Source organism: Chanos chanos, chromosome 15 (assembly GCF_902362185.1).
Source record: "Chanos chanos chromosome 15, fChaCha1.1, whole genome shotgun sequence".
In the NCBI taxonomy this organism is placed as follows: Eukaryota; Metazoa; Chordata; class Actinopteri; order Gonorynchiformes; family Chanidae; genus Chanos; species Chanos chanos.
In genome coordinates this window covers 1517091-1542090 of record NC_044509.1, presented here as the reverse complement: position 1 = coordinate 1542090, position 25000 = coordinate 1517091, and the positions used below count along the sequence as shown (strand labels likewise).

Genomic DNA, 25000 nt, shown 5'->3' with positions numbered 1-25000 from the left:
ACAAAACCACATCGTCACACACACACTAGACCTAGACAACAAAACCCCACCGTCACACACACACACTATACCTAGACAACAAAAACCCACCGTCACACACACACACACCAGACCTAGACAACAAAAACACACCGTCACACACACACACACTAGACCTAGACAACAAAAACCCACCGTCACACACACACACACTAGACCTAGACAACAAAAACACACCGTCACACACACACTAGACCTAGACAACAAAAACCCAGCGTCACACACACACACACACTAGACCTAGACAACAAAACACAGCGTCACACACACACACTAGACCTAGACAACAAAAACCCACCGTCACACACACACTAGACCTAGACAACAAAACACACCGTCACACACACCCTAGACCTAGACAACAAAAACTGTCACACACACACTAGACCTAGACAACAAAAACCCACCGTCACACACACACACTAGACCTAGACAACAAAACCAGTCACACACACACACGACCTAGACAACAAAACCACACCATCACACACACACTAGGGCTGCCCCATCATGGCACATATCATGAATCACCATTATTATTCTGGTCAATATTCAGATCATGATTATTTTATGCTGGGATCAGATTTTTTTTCGTCGTGGGTCGTCCCAGACGCCACATCGCTGTTCTTAGATTATGTCTCAGTAAATACGGCGGTAAATACGACCGTTCCACGTTCCCGACGTTCATATTCAGCGCCGACGGAGGGAAGTTTGTCTGCGACGACAAAATCGTGTCAAAGTCCGTCTGAAATCATGTAGTCTGAACCCAGCATAACCCGATTACGCACTGACTTTGGAAACATCATGCATTTATTTAACTTTTCTTTTTAACAGCGAATTTTCCTGAACTTTAAATATAATTCAACTGAAAAACAAATAAAAAATAAATGTAACAAAAATGAGATTTTCCAAAGCTAGGGCCTTATGAAATAAAACGACATGCAGTACAGGCTTTTAATGGTTTTGACAGAAAACATGTTTGTCCTCCATCCTACAAGGTTTGGTGAGGCTAGGAACAACACTAGTCAAGATATTAATGCTCAAACATGGCTTCTCAGATAAGGCGTTTTTGAGGCTGTAAAAATGAAAGGGCTGAAAGGGCTGAAAAAATATGAAAATATAGAATTTGAACAGAAATATTTTACAGGCCTTGGTTTTGAGACCCATTCATGACACAGAGAAGGTCTGAAGAAAATCTGAGACGGAGCCGTAACGACCTTATCTGACTTTACACAGAATGACCCATGTAAGTATCTTCTTGCTGGTCTGGTGTCCGGACAAATTTGAAATTTATCGGGTCACGTTTCTATGCTACAAACATAAATTTGATGTACGCCTATAATGACGAAAGAATGACAAGGACCTCAAATCACTTTGACTATTTAATGAACAGTAACGATTAAGCATTAGCTGCTAAAATGTAGGCTATTGCGAAACATCTGTAACCTGTAACATCTGTCGCTTGCTAAAGAAAAAAGGCTAGGCCTACATAGCATCAAATATCGCCTACAGGTGACCACGGAACATTTTATTTTCTCCTCTGCTGCCCACTAGGAATCAAATATGTCCACCGTGTCTTTGCAGCTTGCAGTGCGAATAAGCCCCGCCCCTCTCTCCTCCTCCAGACGACTTCGCAGCACCGTCTTAATTATACGAACATTATTACTGGACATTTTAACTGGCAGGTTTTTCATTGATCTTTTTTTTTTTTTTATCAATTTTACAAGGCAAAAACCGGTAATTACTAGCTAACAGAAACCCTGATATATATATATATATATATATATACATACACATATTTAAATAGATGATGCATAATCGTGATGGTTGGAAGCCAAAATCGTAATTATAAATAAATTTGATTAATCGCCAAGCCCTAGTACAGACCAGTAAAACTACACTGTTCCACACAGACCAGTAAAACTACACTGTTCCACACAGACCAGTAAAACTACACTGTTCCACACAGACCAGTAAAACTACACTGTTCCACACAGACCAGTAAAACTACACTGTTCCACACAGACCAGTAAAACTACACTGTTCCACACAGACCAGTAAAACTACACTGTTCCATACATACCAGTAAAACTACACTGTTCCACACAGACCAGTAAAACTACACTGTTCCACACAGACCAGTAAAACTACACTGTTCCACACAGACCAGTAAAACTACACTGTTCCACACAGACCAGTAAAACTACACTGTTCCACACAGACCAGTAAAACTACACTGTTCCACACAGACCAGTAAAACTACACTGTTCCACACAGACCAGTAAAACTACACTGTTCCACACAGACCAGTAAAACTACACTGTTCCATACATACCAGTAAAACTACACTGTTCCACACAGACCAGTAAAACTACACTGTTCCACACAGACCAGTAAAACTACACTGTTCCACACAGACCAGTAAAACTACACTGTTCCACACAGACCAGTAAAACTACACTGTTCCACACAGACCAGTAAAACTACACCGTTCCACACAGTCCAGCAAAACCACATCGCTACACACAGTCCAGTAAAACTAGTCAAACTTGTTTTTAGACAGAAAAGATAAAACATGAAGTGGTCCTATGACTAGTGTTATGCATAATATCATTGTCAGACTGGTTTTAATAGCACATGACAACACATCTCACACAGCAGCACAATAAACAGAGGGAGAGAGAGAGAGAGAGAGAGAGAGAGCATGAAGGCGAGAGAGAGAGAGAGAGAGAAAGACTGAATGAGAGAGAGAGAGAATGAGAAAGAGAGAGAGAGAGAGAGGAAGAGAGAGAGACTAAGGTAACATTTTCTTTTAGTATTTCTGAGTGAAAGTGGATACTCTGTGTAAACTGCTTTCTAATGGTGCTACAAACTGTCCTTTTGTACCCTGAGGTCAGTCACAGTCTCTGACCTTGATGTCGAAATTGCAGTCATAGCGACGGATGAGGACGATGTAGTGGGTGGTGCTGTTGGGGTCCGCAGGGGTGGGGTTAATGGGGGCGGGGTCAATGGGCGAACAGGCGTTAAGAGGACGAGACTCAACCAACACACCCTGAGAGAGAGAGAGAGAGAGAGATTGGCTTGATTTGCTATTTTTTTTTTTTTAAATCAACATCAGTAAAATGTTTGTTTTGATTATTACAGTAAAACAAAATCAAACTTTCAACTGCAGGAGAAAAAAAGGGAGAGGAAACAATATCTTGAGAAGTAAGAGTCTCTGTGTGTTTCTGTTCTCCTACCTTCAGCCCATCTTTAGGGAGAGGAGAGCCAAAGAGTGCAGGGAGGTCCTCAAACAACATGGATGTCATGTTACTGTAGTGCTGATGAACCAGAGAGAGAGGGGAAGAGAGAGAGAGAATTTATTCATTCATGTCGTTCTTTTTAAAACTATTAAAATCGGATCTTCACACGCCCATGCAGAGGAGCCTGAGTAAAACAGACCACTGTATCATGACTGTAAGGACAACTTTCATTATCAGTCACTCCAAACCTTCAGAACAACACAGGTTCATTATCAGTCATTCCACAACCTTCTGAAAAAACAAGGTCATTATCAGATTAACTCAACAACAGCAATCCAGCAATCAACAATCTGACTGAGTCAGTTTCCATCACCTCTAAGGGTTTTGTAGGAAACAAAGAAAAGCAGTAATCTACATTATGCTAATCCTTATGGGAACTTCCTGCTCTGCTCTCCGGTCCAATTCCCTCCTTCTCTCTCTCTCTCTCTTCCTCTCCCTCTCTCTCTCTCTCTCTCTCTCTCTCGGTCTGTCTCTCACTTCCTCTCTCTCTGCTCCATTCTTTCGACTAGTATTACAAGCCACAGGGTAAACACATCAGTTCATATCTGTGTCTTACATTTCTGACTATTTATAAAACTCACTACAAAGACTCAGTGTGTGTGTGAGTCAGCGAGAGAGAATCAAGAAATATATATTACATCAGCTGACGTGCTCACTGAACTTATTCATATACAGCCTTGAGCTGACCTACTCAGTGCACACACACACACACACACACACACACACACAAGCACAAAAAGGAAACACATATACTCAGATAACAGCATAGCAGAGAAGAAACATATACTCAAACTAATACACTATCACTTACTAACAGACAAACCCGTTCCTCTCGCAGCCACCTGTAACACCTGGGCTGTCACGTGATTGGTCAGAGGAAACCACAAACATGAATAAAATTATGTTGCTTAGTTACGGTATTGCCCGAGTGTGTTCTGAGGCTTACTCCCAGTCCATCACGCTACATCCACCAAACCCATGAATGAGGGCTTTGCTTAGCTAAATCAACCCGTTAGTGCTGGCGGCCCGTGTTCGCTGGGCCGGGTTGGCATGGACAGAGGTTGGTGCACTCACAGCGTAAATGTAGGCTTCTCCAGGAGAGGGCGCCAGAGTGCAGCAGAGTGTCAGAGTCAGGACTCCCAGATGAGTCCCCATACACCACGCACCCACACACACCATCCTCAGTCAGGGTGGGGGTGCACGACCAGGGAGAAGGGCAGCACTCAGCCTAGAGAGAGAGAGAGAGAGAGAGAGAAGGAGGAGAAGTCTTCTTACTACCATCATCATCATCATCATTATTATCATCGTCACTATGCTAGTGGTACTCATCAGTCAAAACCAAACAGGACAGAATGCTACAGGCCAAACAGAATAGAACAGAATAGAACAGAATGAGCCATTTAAAAAGTCAGCGAATAACAGATAACATTAGCTGAGAAACCATTCTCTCCGAGACAACAAAAAACATGAATGCCTATGGGAGAGAGAGAAATGTTTTGAACAGAGTGATTTGGCCGAGATACATTTTTAAAACCCGACAGACTGGTTCTGCCCAGCCTTGGCCAATGAAAATCTCACGTCTCCTGAGGCTACGACACATCTCTGAGGGTGAGACAAGCCTCTGGAGGAAAGACACATCTCTGAGGGTGAGACAAGCCTCTGTGGATAAGACAAGCCTCTGTGGGTAAGACATGTGTCTAAGGGCACGGTAACCCAGCCCACAGACAGGTGAAATGTGGGTTGTCTGTGATGGCGTATTCCACAACAACAGATTAGGGTTAAAATGAAAGCTGTGCTAGATGGAGTGATCACAGAGTGCCAGAGGACAGGATAACTGGCAGTCAGGGATTAGACTATGGCAGTACGGAGAAAGAATGAGTTCTCTCATCATCGTTCAGAAGAACAGCATCCATCTTATTACTTCAAAACCGTTTTTTAAGGAAGAACTTAGTGCTTCAACCAATCAGAACCGAGGTGAAGACCACAATAACACAAAAGGTAAACTAAAACTCATTAAAGACATACATGCAGACATAAATGACTGAATGAAAGAATGGACGAATGGGTAAAACGTGGAGGAATGTGTGAGTGTTAATACAGACGATGACTGTGGAGCTCTTACAGCTGAGAACACAAAACACACTGTCATTTCTCTCACCCTGCCCACATCAGCAGGGCACTTACCAGCCTTATATAGTTACAGCCGCTGCGTATGGACATGAGAACACACACACACACACACTCAGTTTATCATACTGTCAGAACATCCTGGTATTCTTTTCATGGTGATTTTACTCACAGTAAACTCATAAACTCACAGATCTTTCCAGATAACAGGCTCTTTTAAATGAGCAGTTTTAATGGCTCTGACAGGAGTCCAGTTCAGAGCAGTAATGTTAGAATTATAGACTGTTCTACACACACTCTCGTCTCTCCCTGCTGCCCCTTTACTCTACACACACGCACGCGCACACATACACACAAATATATATACACACACACACACACACACACACACAAATATACACACACACACACACACACACACACAGACACACACACACACAAATATACACGCACACACACACACAAATATACACGCACACACAAATGTACACACACACACGTTTGTGTTGCCAGGGTTACGTCTAACTGGACCCTGCATGATGAGTGCACGCGCGCACGCACACACACACACGCACATGCACACACACACGGCTTCCTCTGGTGTCAACCTGTGAACCTGTGTCTCTAACGGGGAGCAGACCAGTTAACTCATCACAGCTTCACCAGTTAACTCATCACAGCTTCACCAGTTAACTCATCACAGCTTCACCAGTTAACTCATCACAGCTTCACCAGGACAAACGTCATTTTATCACAGACATGTGCTCCACTCATCCATGCAAGTTTTCACACGAGAGAACTATCTAATGATGCAAGTTTTCACACGAGAGAACTATCTACTAATGCAAGTTATGGCGTCCAATAAAAAAAGAAAAAACCAAGAGTAAAGCTCAGCTATGGCTTAGCTTTCAGTAAACTTTCCTAGCAAATAATTAACTATAACTCTAACTACCATGCCGCAGTAATGTCTCTGTTTTTTCCTTCTTTTTTTTTTTAATCTCAAAATCACTGACTTAGTGTGTGCTACTCGGTCTAGACAGTCTGTTAATAAAAGAAACAAGGATAAAAACAATTTTCAGAGAGAAAACACTTAGAATCCCCTGAAAATCTGGAGAAAAGAGAATCTAGTCCAACCACTTCCTGAGAGGAGAGCATGTGTGAATGCGGTGAAAAGGAGCTAAATGAACAGCCACATTTTAAACAGCCTACAGTCCCTTTTCTGTTGCATCATCAAAACTTCACAGAAATTAAAGGATCTGGAGAGTTCAAAAGCTCCTCCATTAAAAAAACAAAAAAACCCACAGAAAATAAAATTTAAAAAAAAAAAAAACCTCTAAAAGGTTCTCAGATGTTTTCTCAGAAAATCTCTGTGTTCTGGAACAGTCCCTGTGGACAGTGCTGTATCCACAGGCTCCTCTGAGTACAAGACATGCGTTTTAGGGCAAAACAGTTCTACCACACCCTACATTTTTTGTTTTAAGTGCAGTGAGAGGGTTGGAAAATATTTTAGGAAAAAAGAATGTAGTGCCAAGTGTGGGCTTAGATTCTATTCTGGTGCCAAATCTGGACTGTAAAGTCCATGTCAAACTCTACTGTAGTGCAGTTGGACTGAGACAACTCTGTCTGTCATTGTAGTTCCCATTGTTTAGGGACAAAGCAATGCTGGCTTCACCACAATGGTACTGATGGGTAATCAACATGATGTGGTCATTTCCATACCGCAGTTACACTTCTGTCTTTTCCTTTCACACGGCTGTCTGTCAGGCTGTGCATTACTGTTATAGCACTTTTAAAATGTTTATTTTTTCTAACAACAAAAAAAAACCCTTCTTTCAGTTAAACATGTTGCAAATCTTCAACTGCACACTGAAAACAACCCCAGGAGACTTGGAAAATGCAACCTTTGAATCAATCAATCAATCTCTCTCTCTCTCCGTTTCTCTTTCACACACACAAACAAATTACAAACCAGTCAAACTGATCAACATTTACAGAAGACTCCCAACCTGACTATTGACAGAGCCACAGTTCCCAAATGAAAATCCAACATCCCAAATCCAACGAAGCAGGTTAACGCCCGAATGCTACTAACTCCTAACTTTTAATCGACCAAAGTAATAACGTCTGATAACACATTCACTCGCGGGAATCTGAATTCATTATCAGACACATCCAGTCTCAGTCAGTGGAGTTATTATTACTGGGACGGATATGTAATGGTAAACTGTTACTTTTTTAACAACCAGAGGAGACATATTTTAGTTACAGCGGATGCATTTTGATTACCTACAGTGTTCTTCGCTACATTTGCCTCCTCACTATTTTTAAAAAGGCAGCGACAGCAATAACTATCACATGAACATTTTAAAGAACGTATTTTGTTTGACATCACTTACGTTTCGGTGGCCCTGATGTCTGGAACTGTTAAAAGCCACTATTTCAAAGTTAGCTCGCATTAACATGAGTTAAATTAGTTACATTACTCACCGAGTTATTGATATGAGCTAGTCTGCTGTGCTAGCTCGCGAAATCCTAAAGGTACAAACTGTGCTATACTTCTCCGTACTGTTTTTCCTTCCGAAATGTCGATCTTTTCAGAAATAGCGATTGCGGTCACGGGATGGCACTCAAGGCAATAGTTCTAATCGATTTTGCCATGGTATAATCTTGGCTGTTTTAGTCCTTCCTGATATGTGTGAGTGTGTATGTTTATGCTTCTCTAACAAGGCCAAATGGACGCACGGGAATCTCGCCCATCGCGAGATGATTGATCCAACATTCCAGCAATAGGCATCAAAACAAGAACGAACACAACTGAAACTATTTGATTCAAATAATTTATTAATACGACGTTTAAGTTAGTTTACCACCGATCATCTTCCGTGTTAGATCAATTGGAAAATATAACAACATGGTTAATCCTCTTTGGAACTTTCTTCTCTCTTACGTAATTTTCTTTGAAAATAATTTGGGAACTGAACTCCAGTATTCTCTGTGTCACTCTTCTCTTATTGTAATGTCGTGATTCTACTAATTTAGCATTGAGCTGTACTTGTACTTACATTAATAATAATAATAATAATAATAATAATAATAATAATAATTATTATTATTATTATTGTTATTATTATTATCATTATTATTATTATTATTATTCCTGAATAAACGCGCGCGCACGCGCGCGCATACACAAATGCGCTCTCCTGTAAGTCGACATTACTGCCGTTCGTTTTCGTTTGTAGTGTCATCAAAAGACTGAATGAAAGTAACATGGACGCTGCCTGGTCTTCTCTTGCATTGGGACAGTGAGACCATTGATGCTAATCAGACAGATGTACATACACTTCTGTGCGAGAGGTCAGTTTGGCTAGGCTATAACGTTGCGGCACGCTTTGTGTTTTGCTTATATTATTATGCTATACTTATTCTCCTCACAAAACATACCATAAGCAATATTTATCATCCTAGCACACCTATGTGAAATTACACGTCACATTCAAATTATGTGTTACCCGACGAAACAGCTCGCGGCAAGCAAACTGTTCTTTTGTCTCTGTTTCTGATAAAAATGCCCATAGCAAACACTTCGAAGTTATCAACACGGAAGTTGTTAAGATCCAATAGAACTGAGGGATAATAATATAGGTAGTATGGTCAATTTTGGTGGCTCCAGAACTCGTGTTTGCCAGTGCCTCTGTGTCGTCACAATAGACAAAGAAGCACGTCAAGATTAAGAGAGTGGACCAATCACTCAAACTGTGTGGTCCATAAGAATCAGGACCTACCCAATACCCTGCAATAGCCCGCGAGAGAACTCCCTTTCTCCTGGATAAGATAACCAAACAACGTCTCACAATGGTCATGACACGTGCGCAACGTGCGCTAAACGCGCAGCTGGGCGCTCCGGGTCCCAGTAATGACCTTCCACACTCCAGACGCTGGAGATCACGGCTCCGCGGTAGAGCTCGATGGATACGGAGGCTTCGGCGTCGACAGAACCGAGTACCGACACATCCAGTTTTGATGAAGAAACTGTCAGGGCGCAGAAGGCAAATGAGCTTGCCACCACGAACTCGAACCTTTGCAAGCGCAAGGGGAAGGGTCGGGCTCTCGAGACGGCCAGTAGCACAGGAAGAGTGAAGTCAAATAACCCCTGGAAACGAATGTGGGGCCTTCTCGAGACCTCTTGAAATAAAAACGTACGTGACTCAATTACTGCTTGTTGTAATCGTGCGAAGGATGAGGGCCAAGCTGGGTTAAGTTTTCCTTGTTTTTGTTTTACTCACTTCCATACACACGCACAAGGACACAGAGAGAGGCGCAGTGTTCACAAATGTTTATTTAAAACATAAAAGCAAACCAACATACTAGGGTCGGCTGGGCCGGAAGCCAGCTGAGAGACAAACTACGAGATGCTAAAAATAACTTAAGTGTTCGAGACGGTTCAAGGGGACAGAATGATTGACACGCACTCATTATATCCTATACTGTAAAATCAAACTACTCGAATGTACTTGAAGGCCTTGGATGCATAAATTGTCTGCTCTCCACATCAGCTTCAATAAAAGTTGTCCCGCGTGCTTAGTATTACGTTACTTGTTTTCATCAGTATAAGTAAACCATAACAGGGATATAAACTCACTGCTAACATTTAAAAAAACCCTAATGGATAGCTTATTTTGTTTTCAATAAAATGCACGTTTCAGTAAATCGGTCATTTTAGATGAGGGACAGTATTGTTTGTAATACCTTGAAATCGCCACAAGATGTCCCCACACTTGACAAACAATAAAAACTGCCACATTCGTGAACGCTCAGCTGGTGTAAAACCATACAAATTCAGTGAATCTCTGTCCAGCCCATAACATTGCAGACATCGTAAGAAGTTACATGAGAGACATCCATATAAAAAATAAAATGACAAAGAGAGACAAATCACCTGATGTACAGTAAACTAATAAAATCTACATGATAACAAGGTGATTTAGGACATCAGAAGCAGCAAGAATTGCAGCAGCCAAAACCAATTCAACGGTATGTCTCAGGGCTGCACAGACACTGTACGGGTAAACTCTCCTTTCAAACTGATACACATAATTACAGCTGTTCACCGGTCATCTCCTTAGAATGTAGGGACACTATACAGGAGCACATTGTACACTATACAGGAACAACCACTTTTTCCTAATGGAGACCCTATCATGTGTCTGTTCTCTCTCTCTCTCACACACACACACACACACACACGCTCTTGCACAGAAATACGCACATACATACATACACACACACACACACACGTGCTCACAAACAGGTGTTCACACACATACACACACACACACTCACTTAAACACACACACACACACAGTCCTCTCACAAGCTGCTGCTGCTTCCTCCTGCCCCGGTGTCGTCTTCCTCTTTTTTCTGCCGTTTTTTAGCTCGAATCTCGTTCATGGCCTCCTCTATGGAGCGCGTGTCTCTCTTATTGGCCACAGGGACTGATGGAAGGAGAGAAGGAGAGAGAGAGAGAGAGAGAGGGATTTGTGTTGGCACAGAATGATAACAAAAAACAACGAGGAATGAGTAGGAAACAGAGGAAGTGTGTGTGTGTGTGTGTGTGTGTGTGTGTGTGAGTGAGAGTGTGTATTGGTTGATGATCACTGTGCGGTGCAGGCTGATTTCAAAGAGAAATAGCTGTTGGTTAAATTCCTCAGTCTGTCTCACTGCTGGGATACAGAAGCACAGAAAAGCTTATTTAGTTCCTGTAGATGGAGATGAAATATACCAGGTTAGATTTACTGAGAGTCCCTCTCTCCTAAGCAGGGTTACAGCAGGGCCTGTGGGAGGGTGGAGTCACACCCCTCTGCTCCGCCCATGGACACACGTGTGCGCTTAAGAAGACTTTATCTTAAGCAGACAGCCGCAGTGCTGTGTAGCTGGACGGGGACCCTGCAGACCAGTTCAGTCCAGTCCAGTCCAGTCTTCAGAACGTGTTCCAGCAACCCAGTCCACTCAGTACTGTGACATGTCAAGCCCAGTGTGTGTAAACACACACAGCAGAAACAGCAAGGACATCACCAGCCTTAAGGGCAAAACACTCCCATTTCCTCTGCTTTCTCCACTGCATCCTCACAATAAGCCATTCTCCTCCATTTAATTTAGATTTCCCCCCCCCAACCACTCAACATTACCAAATAACTGAACACACTGACCTGTAACCAATCACAGAACAGAAAATGCACCACAGGGCTTTCACAAAACCACTGACCGATTAAACCAGCACCTACTCTACTAACTGGAAACAACCCCCAGAGCCATTTATCCTGTTCTGAGATGATTTCTCACTTAGAGAAAGTTATTTAAAATACTTAAACTGAGGTTTACTTTGCAGCTCCAGGAGCACCTTCTCTACAGACAACTGTCCCGTTTTTGAATCAAACAGAAACCCAACACTTTGCTATCCTCACCAAGTCCAAGGGGCGTTTAACAAACCTTCAGTTTGCGTCCCCCTCGACCCGTCCCTAAGGAATCGGTCCAGTCTCCTCAACCTGAAGACCAGTGAAGCGAAAGCCCTCATCTGGTCCCGAATCAAAGTCCCACGTGTTGCATACGGAAACGGGCCTAAACGCGGGCTCAGCCTGCCTGCCGGTGTCTGGTGCCACTGTGACAGTCTTCTCTGTGTCCTGTCCTCCTCTTCTCTGAGTTAACCCTCACGCTCTTCTTCCATAAACGCGTGTTCTTTCATCAGCCGGAAACGCTTCTGAACATCAGGGATAAAACATCCATCCACTACTGCCCAGTGTGTTTCTACTGTTTTCTACTGAAATCCTCATCAAACACAGTCAGCGACGCGGGACATCTCAGCTCTCCACAGCCAGGGAACGCAAACACGCCGACACAGGGGCCAAAGGGACGACACGTCCTGCCGCTGGAGCGAGAGTGCATTCTGTTCAGCTTCCCCGGACATCCACGTGTCCAATGTGCACTTCCGGCCAACAAGCCGGACAACCTGCAACCGCTAATAAGCAGTTAAGTGGGCGTTTAATTGGCCGCCGTCTACCTTTCCTGCCAAACCTGGCTTTTGCCTGATTTCCCCCGACAGAGCCCTGGAATTGGATATTTGACCATTTGGTCTAAGCGCATTTTGGATATGTTCAGTGAGACAACCGGTGGCGGTCCGTGCTTCTACATTAATGCGGAACTGGAGCAGAGTGTTCTGGTGCTGTGACCATTCTGAAACACTGTTTACTCTACGAACCCTTTCTCCTGCCCAGACAACTGTCATCTATAATTCTCATCAGCAAGAACTCCTCCCCACACACAAACGCCCACGATTCCAACGACACCTCCCCACACACAAACGCCCACGATTCCAACGACACCTCCCCACACACAAACGCCCACGATTCCAACGATACCTCCCCACACACAAACGCCCACGATTCCAACGACACCTCCCTACACACAAATGCCCACGATTCCACCCGGCCGTCAGCTGAACAGCTTTCCAGGGTGGAAAAGAGACAAACCAACTCAGCCCCTCTCATCACGGGCAGTTGTAAATGTTGCAACCTTAGAAATGAGCTCCCCAAATACCAACAACCTCTGTTGGTGTGGAGAACCACGGGGCCAGTGTTACTCCACTGCATCCCACAGGTTTCCCCAAACCCCACTGGGTCACTCTGAGCATGTATTCACTGGGACGACAGCAGCACACAGACAGAGTCTAAAACTGGCCAAACGTACGCACAGCACCACTCAGAGATTCACCCCAGAGCCAATCACTGACCTCAGACACTGTCCCAGCAACACTAACCAACTCATCAACCAACCAATGAACTAACACCATCTGAGAACCTGGACTCCTATCCACACACACCGCCCTGTCCACACACACACACAGCCCTGTCCACACACACACACACACAGCCCTGTCCACACACACACACACACAGCCCTGTCCACACACACACACACAGCCCTGTCCACACACACCGCCCTGTCCACACACACACACACAGCCCTGTCCACACACACCGCCCTGTCCACACACACACACCGCCCTGTCCACACACACACACACCGCCCTGTCCACACACACACACACCGCCCTGTCCACACACACACACACCGCCCTGTCCGCACACCGCCCTGTCCACACACACACACACACCGCCCTGTCCACACACACACACACACACACACACACACACACACACACACACACACACACCGCCCTGTCCACACACACCGCCCTGTCCACACACACACACACAGCCCTGTCCACACACACACACACACACAGTCCTATCCACACACCATCTGCTCCTCTCTCTCCTTCCTTTCAGGCAATGTGTTAGTAATTATAGTCACACTATTGTGTTCATATTGACACGGCTGAGACCACACATGCATCCAGCAGCTTGTTAGACCACACTGAGGACCACACTCTGGTCACTACTCCGGTTTGAAGACGAATCTGTCCTTCCAGGACAACTGAATTCAAAGAGTATTATTTCACTGGCTACCTTACTGCTGTTATTTAGTACAAATCTAACTTAATGAAGAGCTGTTTTGAATGATTTCTGGGTTCAGTGTTCAGAGTGTTAAGCTATAAACACAGTTGTTCAGCGTAATTTTGTCTTGACTGGGTTCAGATCTTTCACTGTGAACCACTGACTGTAGTTTCTCTATACCTCTGACACACATCACCTTTCAGTTTAACCCTTACAGCCTGTGGAGTCAATCACAGCCACATCTGTGCAGCTGTCTAAGGAAACAACACCATGTTGGGAGAGGATCTGGAATGTAATTTCTCTCTGTTTTCTCGGAGTGAAGTCGATGTAAAAACTGGGGGAAGTCGTGCTCACCACAGCCGTATGCTCGATTGGCCTGCAGCGTGTGGGCGGCATCCTTGGCGGCTGACGTGCCAATCAGGTGGCTGTATTTGTCCCTGTAGTTAGAGTTAGGCGAAACAGGCCGCTTCACCGTTTGACTGGCAGCCTCCTGCTCCAATGCAGCCATCTCCTGGGGAGAAAGAGGGCGGGGCCAAAATGAAACAAAATGGCATGTGAACACAATGACAGACAGGGAGAAAAAAATGCACATCCTTCAAACAGGTTAAAAAAAAAAAAAACACATTTGAAACATGTTTGAAAACATGATTGTCACAACATTTTGCTAACTCCAAAGTCTTTTTACTGTTCCATATTTAATTCAGCTGGGGAGAGCAGAAGAGCAGAGTCTGAGTGTTGGCATCAGTGTGAGAGTCCTGTCAGGATGATATCATGCCAGTTTTCATATCCACCAACCACTGTGGTCACTGTGGACTTTGCCCTCTGGGGCTGGACAGTTTTCTGGTGTCCCCTGTTTTAAAGGTTCAGCTCTGCAATATTTTTACACCCAAAAATAAATGAAAATATTGCTTGTATAAGCACTCGTACTTTCAGACGGCGTTTTTCTTCAGCTTTTTGTGGGTCCCACTCCTCACCCTTCCTGTAAGCCTCCAGTTCCTCATCACACGGAGCAAACTCCTACACGCACACAGAGAGAGAGAGAGAGAGAGAGAGAGAGAGAGAGAGAGACTTTCAATCACAGGAAAAGAGATTCAGATACAACATCTTGACATTTTTTTTTTAAAAAGAGAAAATCTACCCAGTTTGTACCCAGGCAAATGTCTACCCCCCAGAGACAGACAAACAGAGACAAAGAGGCCTTGTCTGATTTTTTAAAACACTCACCTTTTTAAAGAGCATGACATATCTGCTCTCTTCATCCTCGCCGAAGGAAAACGACGTCAGGCCAGCGACCTCTGCCACATCATGTCTACACACACACCCCCCCGAAAAACATCCATTACAATACACAGATTTACCACATTTATATTTGGTGCACTTCAAATAACAGGTAAGCACCACATTTCAGCCTTCTGGACTTAAAAAACAAAACAAAAAAACTCTGAAGTATTGTCTGGTAATCACTTCATAGTTGATGGCTAAGCCCTACACAGAGAGACTACAACATCTTAAATGTACTTTCTCTGTTTCTCTAATGAAGAATCTGTCTGTTTATATCTATAGAAAGAGAGAGAACTTGGTCAGTCTGTTTATATCTATAGAGAGAGTGAACCTGGTCAGTCTGTTTATATCTATAGAGAGAGTGAACCTGGTCAGTCTGTTTATATCTATAGAGAGAGTGAACCTGGTCAGTCTGTTTATATCTATAGAGAGAGTGAACCTGGTCAGTCTGTTTATATCTATAGAGAGAGGGAACCTGGTCAGTCTGTTTATATCTATAGAAAGAGAGAGAACTTGGTCAGTCTGTTTATATCTATAGAAAGAGAGAGAACTTGGTCAGTCTGTTTATATCTATAGAGAGAGTGAGTCTGGTCAGTCTGTTTATGTCTATAGGGAGAGTGAGTCTGGTCAGTCTGTTTATATCTATAGGGAGAGTGAGTCTGGTCAGTCTGTTTATGTCTATAGGGAGAGTGAGTCTGGTCAGTCTGTTTATGTCTATAGGGAGAGTGAGTCTATCTGGCTGGTTCACCATCCATAGAGGGACTGGCCAGACAGAAAGTTCAGACAGAAAGAGATAAAATAAACATGTTGTTACTCAGACTCACAGGATGCTCCGCTCAATCTTCCCCATGGGATCATATTTCTTCCTCTGCAGTGCGCTGTCCTGGATAAAGTCAGACACCTCCTTCTCCATCTGAGAGAAACACACACACACACACACACACACACACACACACACACACACAGAGTGCTAGACATTATAGTGAGTCTGTCTGGGTTGGTATGGACTGATGCATAGTCTGAAAATTATATAGGGATGGTTGAATTGCGTGTGTCAGAGTGAGACTTAAACCTTTTTTCTGAACTCTGCTTTCTTTCTCTTCTCCTCCTCTTGCATCTTCTTCAGCCTGGCCGCCTGCTCTGTCAAAGTCAGAGTTCATAAAACTGATAAGAACTCACTGAGTGATTATCATTTTTATTCCATCTCTCAGTAAGGGCAATGGTCATGAAACCATCCTCAATGCAATTCAACATCATTTCATTTAGAGCCCTGGCTCTGTCTCTCTCTCTAACATAAAACGGCATAATGATGTTCCGACTGACATAAAACGGCGTAATGATGCCCAAACTGACATAACGCTCAGTGCGTGACGGTACAACATCTCTAGAAACCTGATCCGGTGACCTGTCAATGGGAGAACGAAGGACTAAGTTTTAAACAGTTAATGCCAGAGCGATTTGTGACGCAGTATTAATCTCTGTATTGTTTGAAAGCACACTGTAGACAGAGGAATACACAGGACTTTGTTGATCAGACAAAGCAACTGCGCATGATTTTCTGCACCAGTACGACGCTCTGTTGAATTGCAAATATTAAAAATTGCGCATTATTAACTGACAGGTTGAAGGACCAATAAGAGTGCGGGTACCATTTCTTACAACCAATGAAAAACCAAACTCTCTGTAACGCATATGACCCGTGACCAAAAATTCAAAGGTTCTGATTGGGTAATATCTTGAGAAACGAAAGCCAAGTAAGGGCACCCGGATAGGTGCCAACTTTCGTTCACAAAAAGAATAGAATGCGAAACGTCTTTAGCATGAAATTGTCATTAATACATGCTTGAGATTAACGTTCATCTGTAAAAAGCATACCTCGGGCCTTCCGTCGGCTTTCCTGGTCGCCGACGGTTGGAGGCTTTTCCATCGAGCTCAAGATCGAGCCCAGGAGGTCCGCCATCTTGGACTGAATGAATCTTACCGGAAACGCGCCGTTTAAGGGGAGGAGATCCCTGTACGCATGCGCATGTTTCACTGACAGAAATAAATATGACCTGCAGGGGGCCTCGTATCGTGTCCGACTGTGATTGCAAGCATTCGTTCAACTTGCACTTGATATGATTATTTGTGACTGCTAGTGACTTTCTCCAGTCAAATTCAAGATTAGCGTCAAAAACGTTTTAGATAAACCGCATATAGATTATGTGCGGGTAATTTACTTTTAACCCCATTCCGGAAAAATATTACTTGAAATTATGTTGGTGCGTCTGTTCTTCTAAGTGTGTGAAAAAGCAATTACCTCTGCGTCGCACTGACAGCGTTTGAGGAGATGAGAATGAAAGACAACCACCGCCTTTAAAATATTTAATTTTCTCTTTACTTCTCCAGAGCTACATTACTGTAGACATTGTACATCATTTGAAACCAGGTTCATCACTTTTAGGCGTTCATAAATTAAGAGAAGAGAACAAATGATGTTCGAAACACAAAAGGAAAAAAAGAAAAACACTGATGTCTGTCACTGTGCGGCTAATCTGTTTGAACCATTTTAATTTTTTCCGTAAATAAAAAAAGAAAACGAAAAAAAAAATCAGTAGATGAAACCATAACTAACACAGTTTTAATCATAACTTGGAAAACTGTTGTGTGTTTCACTGAATCTGTGATCTTCATTAACAACAGGTCATGAGATGGAAAAAAAAAAAACTGTTTTCACTGTTTCGCTGTGCTAAGCTAATGACATGATCTCTTGCTTTTGAGGAGGTTAATGTTTCCCTGCTTGAGCACAACTGAATTACTGTAAAGAAATAAAGAAAAAAAAATGGGTGGAAAAAACATTTCCTGTTTCCTAATGTTTTCCTGTAATCTTACACAGAACACTGACACTTACAGGAGGAGAGAACAGTCCTCTCTCTGGGCCCTCTCTCTCTCTCTCTCTCGCTCTATTTATTTATCTCAAACACAGATTTTTCATTTCTCTTCACTGTCGTGCCTAAGAGAGATACATCTACTAAACATTCGAAGCCAAAGTACAATCTTTACTAAAGCACAAAAGTTGATTTTCACGCCCCCCGCATCACTATGGGGACGGCCGCGGCGGCTTTGGGCTAAGTGTATAATTGTACTGACTGCGATTTTGGTTTTGTACTACAAATCACAGGAGCGGCTTCAAAGCGTAACTTTTGGGTGTGTGTGTGTGTGTGTGTGTGTTTGGTTGTTTGGTGTGTTTAGGGCCTCTAAAAACCTTACAGACCCTGAACACATACAACACTTGACCCCTGGGCAGTGAGTGAGGCACAAGACAACAGGGACAGTGACAGAGGAGTCTGGGTGTGCTTTTGTTCACACCTGCCATCAGACTAAGACTGAGAGAGAGAGAGAGAGAGAGAGAATTACATAAGACTAGAGAAGAGACTTGAGTTTGTGAGTATTTTGGATGACTCTCTCAAACTGTGTGTGTGTGTGTGTGTGTCTCTACCTGTCTATGCAGATTGTAACGATGTAGCAAAATGAACCAAAATGAAGAACTCTAATGAAACCAAAAATGTAACCAAAATTCTGAGTCAGTCAGTCAGCCAGTCAGTCAATCAGTCAGTCAGTCAGTCAGGACAAGGTCACAAACAAAGTGACAGAGGTGAAGGAACCCGTGTGGGTCTTGCCCCATGAAACAGGTCTCTGAGGGAAAGGTCACATGATCTGAGTGATTTAAGTCGGGGGTAAAGTTTCTATGTCAGCTGTTTTTGCATTGCAGGTGTGTGAACACATCAGTCCTGTATAGGGACAGTGGGTGAACTATTCTACACTCCAACTGAGAATCACTAAACACACACACGGGCGAGAAAAACATGACTTTTGTGCTAATTGCTCTTGATCAACAAATTCAGTCGACCGTTTATGCATGGGTACTGAAGTTACAATGGAAGGAAGACCAGCAGACACACTGGCCCCGACAGGACTGGGTCAGTACCCCGGCTCAGATCAGCCCACTCCCCACCCTCCCACCTCCCGCAGACCCCCCCCCGTCTACGAATCGAGGAAGTAGATCTTGTAGAATTTGTTCATCTGTTCGAGGAAGATGAAGGTGAGCACGGTGTGGGGTCCCAGACGAGCGTAGTACGGAGTGAACCCCTTCCACAAACTGAAAAAGCCCTCACTCCTCACTACCTTCACCAACACGTCCTACAGTTACAGAGAGACAGAGAAAGAGAGGGAGAGAGAGAGAGAGAGAGAGAGAGAGAGGGAGGGAGGGGGAGAGAGAGGGAGAGGGAGAGACAGAGAGAGAGAGAGAGAGAGAGGGAGAGACAGAGAGAGAGAGAGAGAGAGAGGGAGGGGGAGAGAGAGGGAGAGGGAGAGACAGAGAGAGAGAGAGAGAGAGAGAGAGAGAGGGAGAGACAGAGAGAGAGAGAGAGAGAGAGAGAGAGAGGGAGGGGGAGAGAGAGGGAGAGGGAGTGGGAAAGAGGGAGGGAGGGAGAGAGGGAGAAAGAGACAGAGAGAGAGAGGGAGGGAGGGAGACAGAGAAAGGGAGGGAGGGAGGGAGGGAGACAGAGAAAGGGAGGGAGGGAGGGAGGGAGAGAGAGGGGGAGAGAAGGAGAGAGAGAGAGAGAGAGGGAGAGAGGAAGGGAGAGAGAGAGAGAAAGAGAGAGAGAGAGAGAGGGAGAGAGGAAGAGAGAGAAAGAGAGGGGGAGAAGGAGAGAGAAAGAGAGAGACACAGAGAGAGATGAGGGAGGGAGAGAGAGAGCGAGAGAGAGAGAGAACAGTTATATGCACATGTAGAGGACAGAGAGGGAGACTTCATTAGTATTACACACATACAGCACTGCGGCACACACACTGCAGAAGGACAAGACCATTCTACCATTCTACACTGACACATGACTTACTCTGTTCTTTCACACACTCAAATAATGAAGATGTCCAGCACATACATATTACAATACAATGATAACAATAATCTAATTAATATACTAACATAAAAAGAATGCAGTTCAGTAAGTTCTGTCATGAATCCCACAGGGGTATTAAAGTACAGGAGGAGAGCACATGCCTGTTCACAGGGCTACAGCAGAACAGTCTTACTTTGGTAAAGTATCGTTACACACTGTAAACAGCGTAGTGATTAAAACAGCGAGCTCATGTGCTCACAGTGAATTCATGTTTTACTGAAGCATGAGAAGCAGAGCAGAGCTGAGGGAAGATTTATCACTCCAAATCATTTATTCATACACTCACTCTGTCAACCTGCAGCTTAACACAGAATAAACTCTCATCTCTGCTAATGGCACAGCTAAGAGGCCCTTTTCTCTCTCTCTCTCTCCCCCTCCCCAGTCAGGGTCCAGAACCATCCTGTCAGAGTTCATTTCACAGCAAGGCCTCTACATTCTCCCATACACTATAACTCATCTATACTCCCCATACACTACAACACTATAACTCATCTATACTCCACATACACTACAACACGATAACTCATCTATACTCCCCATACACTACAACACAATAACTCATCTATACTCCACATACACTACAACACTATAACTCATCTATACTCCACATACACTACAACACTATAACTCATCTATACTCCACATACACTACAACACTATAACTCATCTATACTCCCATACACTACAACACTATAACTCATCTATACTCCCCATACACTACAACACTATAACTCATCTATACTCCACATACACTACAACACTATAACTCATCTATACTCCCCATACACTACAACACTATAACTCATCTATACTCCCCATACACTACAACACTATAACTCATCTATACTCCACATACACTACAACACTATAACTTATCTATACTCCACATACACTACAACACTATAACTCATCTATACTCCCATACACTACAACACTATAACTCATCTATACTCCCCATACACTACAATACTATAACTCATCTATACTCCCCATACACTACAACACTATAACTCATCTATACTCCCCATACACTACAACACTATAACTCATCTATACTCCACATACACTACAACACTATAACTCATCTATACTCCCCATACACTACAACACTATAACTCATCTATACTCCCATACACTACAACACTATAACTCATCTATACTCCACATACACTACAACACTATAACTCATCTATACTCCCCATACACTACAACACTATAACTCATCTATACTCCACATACACTACAACACTATAACTCATCTATACTCCCCATACACTACAACACTATAACTCATCTATACTCCCCATACACTACAACACTATAACTCATCTATACTCCCATACACTACAACACTATAACTCATCTATACTCTCCATACACTACAACACTATAACTCATCTATACTCCACATACACTACAACACTATAACTCATCTATACTCCACATACACTACAACACTATAACTCATCTATACTCCCATACACTACAACACTATAACTCATCTATACTCCACATACACTACAACACTATAACTCATCTATACTCCCCATACACTACAACACTATAACTCATCTATACTCCCATACACTACAACACTATAACTCATCTATACTCTCCATACACTACAACACTATAACTCATCTATACTCCACATACACTACAACACTATAACTCATCTATACTCCCCATACACTACAACACTATAACTCATCTATACTCCCCATACACTACAACACTATAACTCATCTATACTCCCACACTACAACACTATAACTCATCTATACTCCCATACACTATAACTCATCTATACTCCCCATACACTATAACACAATAACTAATCTATACTCCACATACACTACAACACTATAACTCATCTATACTCCCATACACTACAATACAATAACTCATCTATACTCCCCATACACTACAATACAATAAGTCATCTATACTCCCATACACTACAACACTATAACTCATCTATACTCCCATACACTACAACACTATAACTCATCTATACTCCCCATACACTACAATACAATAACTCATCTATACTCCCATACACTACAACACTATAACTCATCTATACTCCACATACACTATAACACTATAACTCATCTATACTCCCATACACTATAACTCATCTATACTCCCCATACATTATAACACAATAACTAATCTATACTCCCCATACACTACAATACAATAACTCATCTATACTCCCATACACTACAACACTATAACTCATCTATACTCCCCATACACTATAACTCATCTATACTCCCATACACTACAATACTATAACTCATCTATACTCCCATACACTACAATACTATAACTCATCTATACTCCCCATACACTATAACACTATAACTCATCTATACTCCACATACACTATAATACTATAACTCATCTATACTCCACATACACTATAACACTATAACTCATCTATACTCCCATACACTACAACACTATAACTCATCTATACTCCCATACACTACAACACTATACACATATTCATCTTTATATGTTCTTATATATATTACTACACTTTACACATAATCACTACACTATAAACGCACTTGGTCTGCATTAAATGCCATACATTAGACAGCACGGCCTGGTCTGGAGTGTGTGAGCATGTGGTGCCTGTCAGGGGTTTCTCTATAGAAACCTCGTATTTTCTCAGTAGTAGGCTCATTTCTTTAACATTGAACATGTCCTCCTGTCTTTCCTTTCATCCCTCCTTCCTTTCCTTTGCTATTGTCTCCGTAAAGGTCATTGCACAGACGTCTCAAAGTGTTTCCTTCACAAAATCAACAAATACCTAAGGGAATACCAGAAATGTGTATATCTGTGTGTGCGTCTATATGTGTGCTTGTGTGCGTGTACAGAGAGAGAGGGTGAAAGAGAGAGAGGGGTGTGTAGGTGTCTGTGCACATGCATATAGAGTGAGGTGAGTGTGTGTGTGTGTGTGTTTACTGAAGACAAACTCACCAGTCCGTTCTTGTACTCTGGCTTCCCGTCTATCATTCTCATATTCTGAATTCTGTCAGAGGTAGATAGATAGACAGACAGACAGACAGATAGATAAACAGAGAGAGAGAGAGAGAGAGAGAGAGAGAGAGAGAGAGAGAAGAGAAGAGAAGAGAAGAGAAGAGAAGAGAAGAGAAGAGAAGAGAAGAGAAGAGAAGAGAAGGTTATATATTAGAGAGGTTTTCAGACATATTCTCTCTACATGAGACATGAGGAAGAGAAACTGTCTCGGCCTTTCCATGTTTTAGCTTTTCCAAATTAAGACCGTGGAATGAATGAGTAGGTAGCTGTTTTGAACGCACTTTCGAGTCCTTTAGATCAAAGAAATTCCATTTATTGAAACAAAAGATGTCAACCGAAAAGACTTGATAATTCCAATAACACATAAAAGAAAACGAAAATAACTTAGATTTGTAATATAAAGGAAAACGAAGTGTATCAAAAGTGTATCAAAAGTGGTCAAAAAATCGTTTACAACCACCCTCACTCACTCCGCATTTCACCAAACCAAATTCTAATTCCAATCCCCCGGTTTTTCCCTCGGTGACGTATGTGTGCCCTGTCGCTACCGTAAGTACAGGCATAAACTGTCATCTAGAATGTAATTTTTCCACTTTAGCACAGTCAGGTATATAGGTGCATTAATAATATTAACATTCAGATATATTTACAAGAACAAAGTTATTAAATCACAAAATGGCTACAACAGAAACACAGGTGGATTAATAATCCTGAAGGCCTGAGTGGACCACAGCCTCTCTCAGGTGGATAAATAATCCTGCAGGCCTGAATGGACCATGGCCTCTCTCAGGTGGATTAATAATCCTGCAGGCCTGAATGGACCACGGCCTCTCTCAGGTGGATTAATAATCCTGCAGGCTTGAGTGGACCACGGCCTCTCTCAGGTGGATTAATAATCCTGCAGGCCTGAATGGACCACGGCATCTCTCAGGTGGATTAATAATCCTGCAGGCTTGAGTGGACCACGGCCTCTCTCAGGTGGATTAATAATCCTGCAGGCTTGAGTGGACCACGGCCTCTCGCAGGTGGATTAATAATCCTGCAGGTTTGAGTGGACCACGGCCTCTCTCAGGTGGATTAATAATCCTGCAGGCTTGAGTGGACCACGGCCTCTCTCAGGTGGATTAATAATCCTGCAGGTTTGAGTGGACCACAGCCTCTCTCAGGTGGATTAATAATCCTGCAGGCCTGAATGGACCACGGCCTCTCTCAGGTGGATTAATAATCCTGCAGGCTTGAGTGGACCACAGCCTCTCTCAGGTGGATTAATAATCCTGCAGGCCTGAGTGGACCACAGCCTCTCTCAGGTGGATTCAACTCTCAACTGTTAGTTCATCATAGTTGATCACTTTTTTTAAGAACCCAGTGAGAATCCATAACCACAAACTGCAGAAACTCTTCAGATGTACAATTTAAGCAGCGTGTTTCTCTCTCTTCTGAATTTTCACTTTGAAATCAATTTAAGGTCTGTCTCTCTTTACTGTATTAACGACATGTTTTTATTCAGTCAACACTCATTTCAAGTCTCACAATGTGTCTCCATGTCAGATCTCACCTGTCTCTGGACTGGACTGTTTTACTCCAGCACAGACGCGGGCCCAGGAATCAGAGCAGAATTCTGGGCTCACCAAGCCTTCCCTAACCTCCAGGCTGGACCACAAACATCAGACAACTGTCGCTAACATGGAGGAAGATTTGAGGGATGAAAATTGTTTGCAACCATCAGAAAATACCCGTCAGA

The 25000-nt window shown here is 43.1% G+C and overlaps 3 protein-coding genes across 4 annotated transcripts in view; all 3 read right to left on the bottom strand.

Moving 5' to 3' along the window:
• rnf167 (ring finger protein 167) overlaps positions 1 to 8168 on the bottom strand; it is a 21153-nt gene extending 12985 nt beyond the window's left edge. The window contains exons 1-4 of the mRNA XM_030793001.1: positions 7956 to 8168; positions 4416 to 4569; positions 3279 to 3359; positions 2951 to 3091 (exon numbers count right to left, since the gene is read on the bottom strand). Of these exons, the coding sequence (XP_030648861.1) occupies positions 2951 to 3091; positions 3279 to 3359; positions 4416 to 4520 (327 nt within the window). The 5' untranslated portion in view covers positions 4521 to 4569; positions 7956 to 8168. The remainder of the gene's footprint in view (positions 1 to 2950; positions 3092 to 3278; positions 3360 to 4415; positions 4570 to 7955) is intronic.
• A 2638-nt stretch (positions 8169 to 10806) lies between these two features.
• On the bottom strand, positions 10807 to 17222 carry spag7 (sperm associated antigen 7). The gene is made up of 7 exons (XM_030792870.1): positions 17138 to 17222; positions 16335 to 16402; positions 16087 to 16175; positions 15206 to 15290; positions 14909 to 14998; positions 14336 to 14492; positions 10807 to 10963 (listed from the first exon to the last, which is right to left on the bottom strand). Exons 1-7 carry the CDS (start codon positions 17220 to 17222, stop codon positions 10839 to 10841), a joined length of 699 nt encoding a protein of 232 aa, XP_030648730.1. The 3' UTR covers positions 10807 to 10838.
• A 390-nt stretch (positions 17223 to 17612) lies between these two features.
• slc25a11 (solute carrier family 25 member 11) overlaps positions 17613 to 25000 on the bottom strand; it is a 14320-nt gene continuing 6932 nt past the window's right edge. For both annotated transcript variants that reach the window (XM_030792632.1, XM_030792633.1), the window contains 2 exons: positions 23200 to 23251; positions 17613 to 19441 (listed from right to left, as the gene is read on the bottom strand). In XM_030792632.1, the coding sequence (XP_030648492.1) occupies positions 19286 to 19441; positions 23200 to 23251 (208 nt within the window). In that variant the 3' untranslated portion in view covers positions 17613 to 19285. The remainder of the gene's footprint in view (positions 19442 to 23199; positions 23252 to 25000) is intronic.

Bases quoted from the DNA above. Each gene is read 5' to 3' on its own strand.
- spag7 (XM_030792870.1), bottom strand. From the start codon at position 17,222: ATGGCGGACCTCCTGGGCTCGATCTTGAGCTCGATGGAAAAGCCTCCA. The intron at 16,176-16,334 runs GTTTAAGTCTCA...TGTTTCTCTCAG, and splicing joins AAGCAGAGTTCAGAAAAAAG to ATGGAGAAGGAGGTGTCTGA. The intron at 14,493-14,908 runs GTACGAGTGCTT...CTTTCTCCCCAG, and splicing joins AAGAAAAACGCCGTCTGAAA to GAGATGGCTGCATTGGAGCA.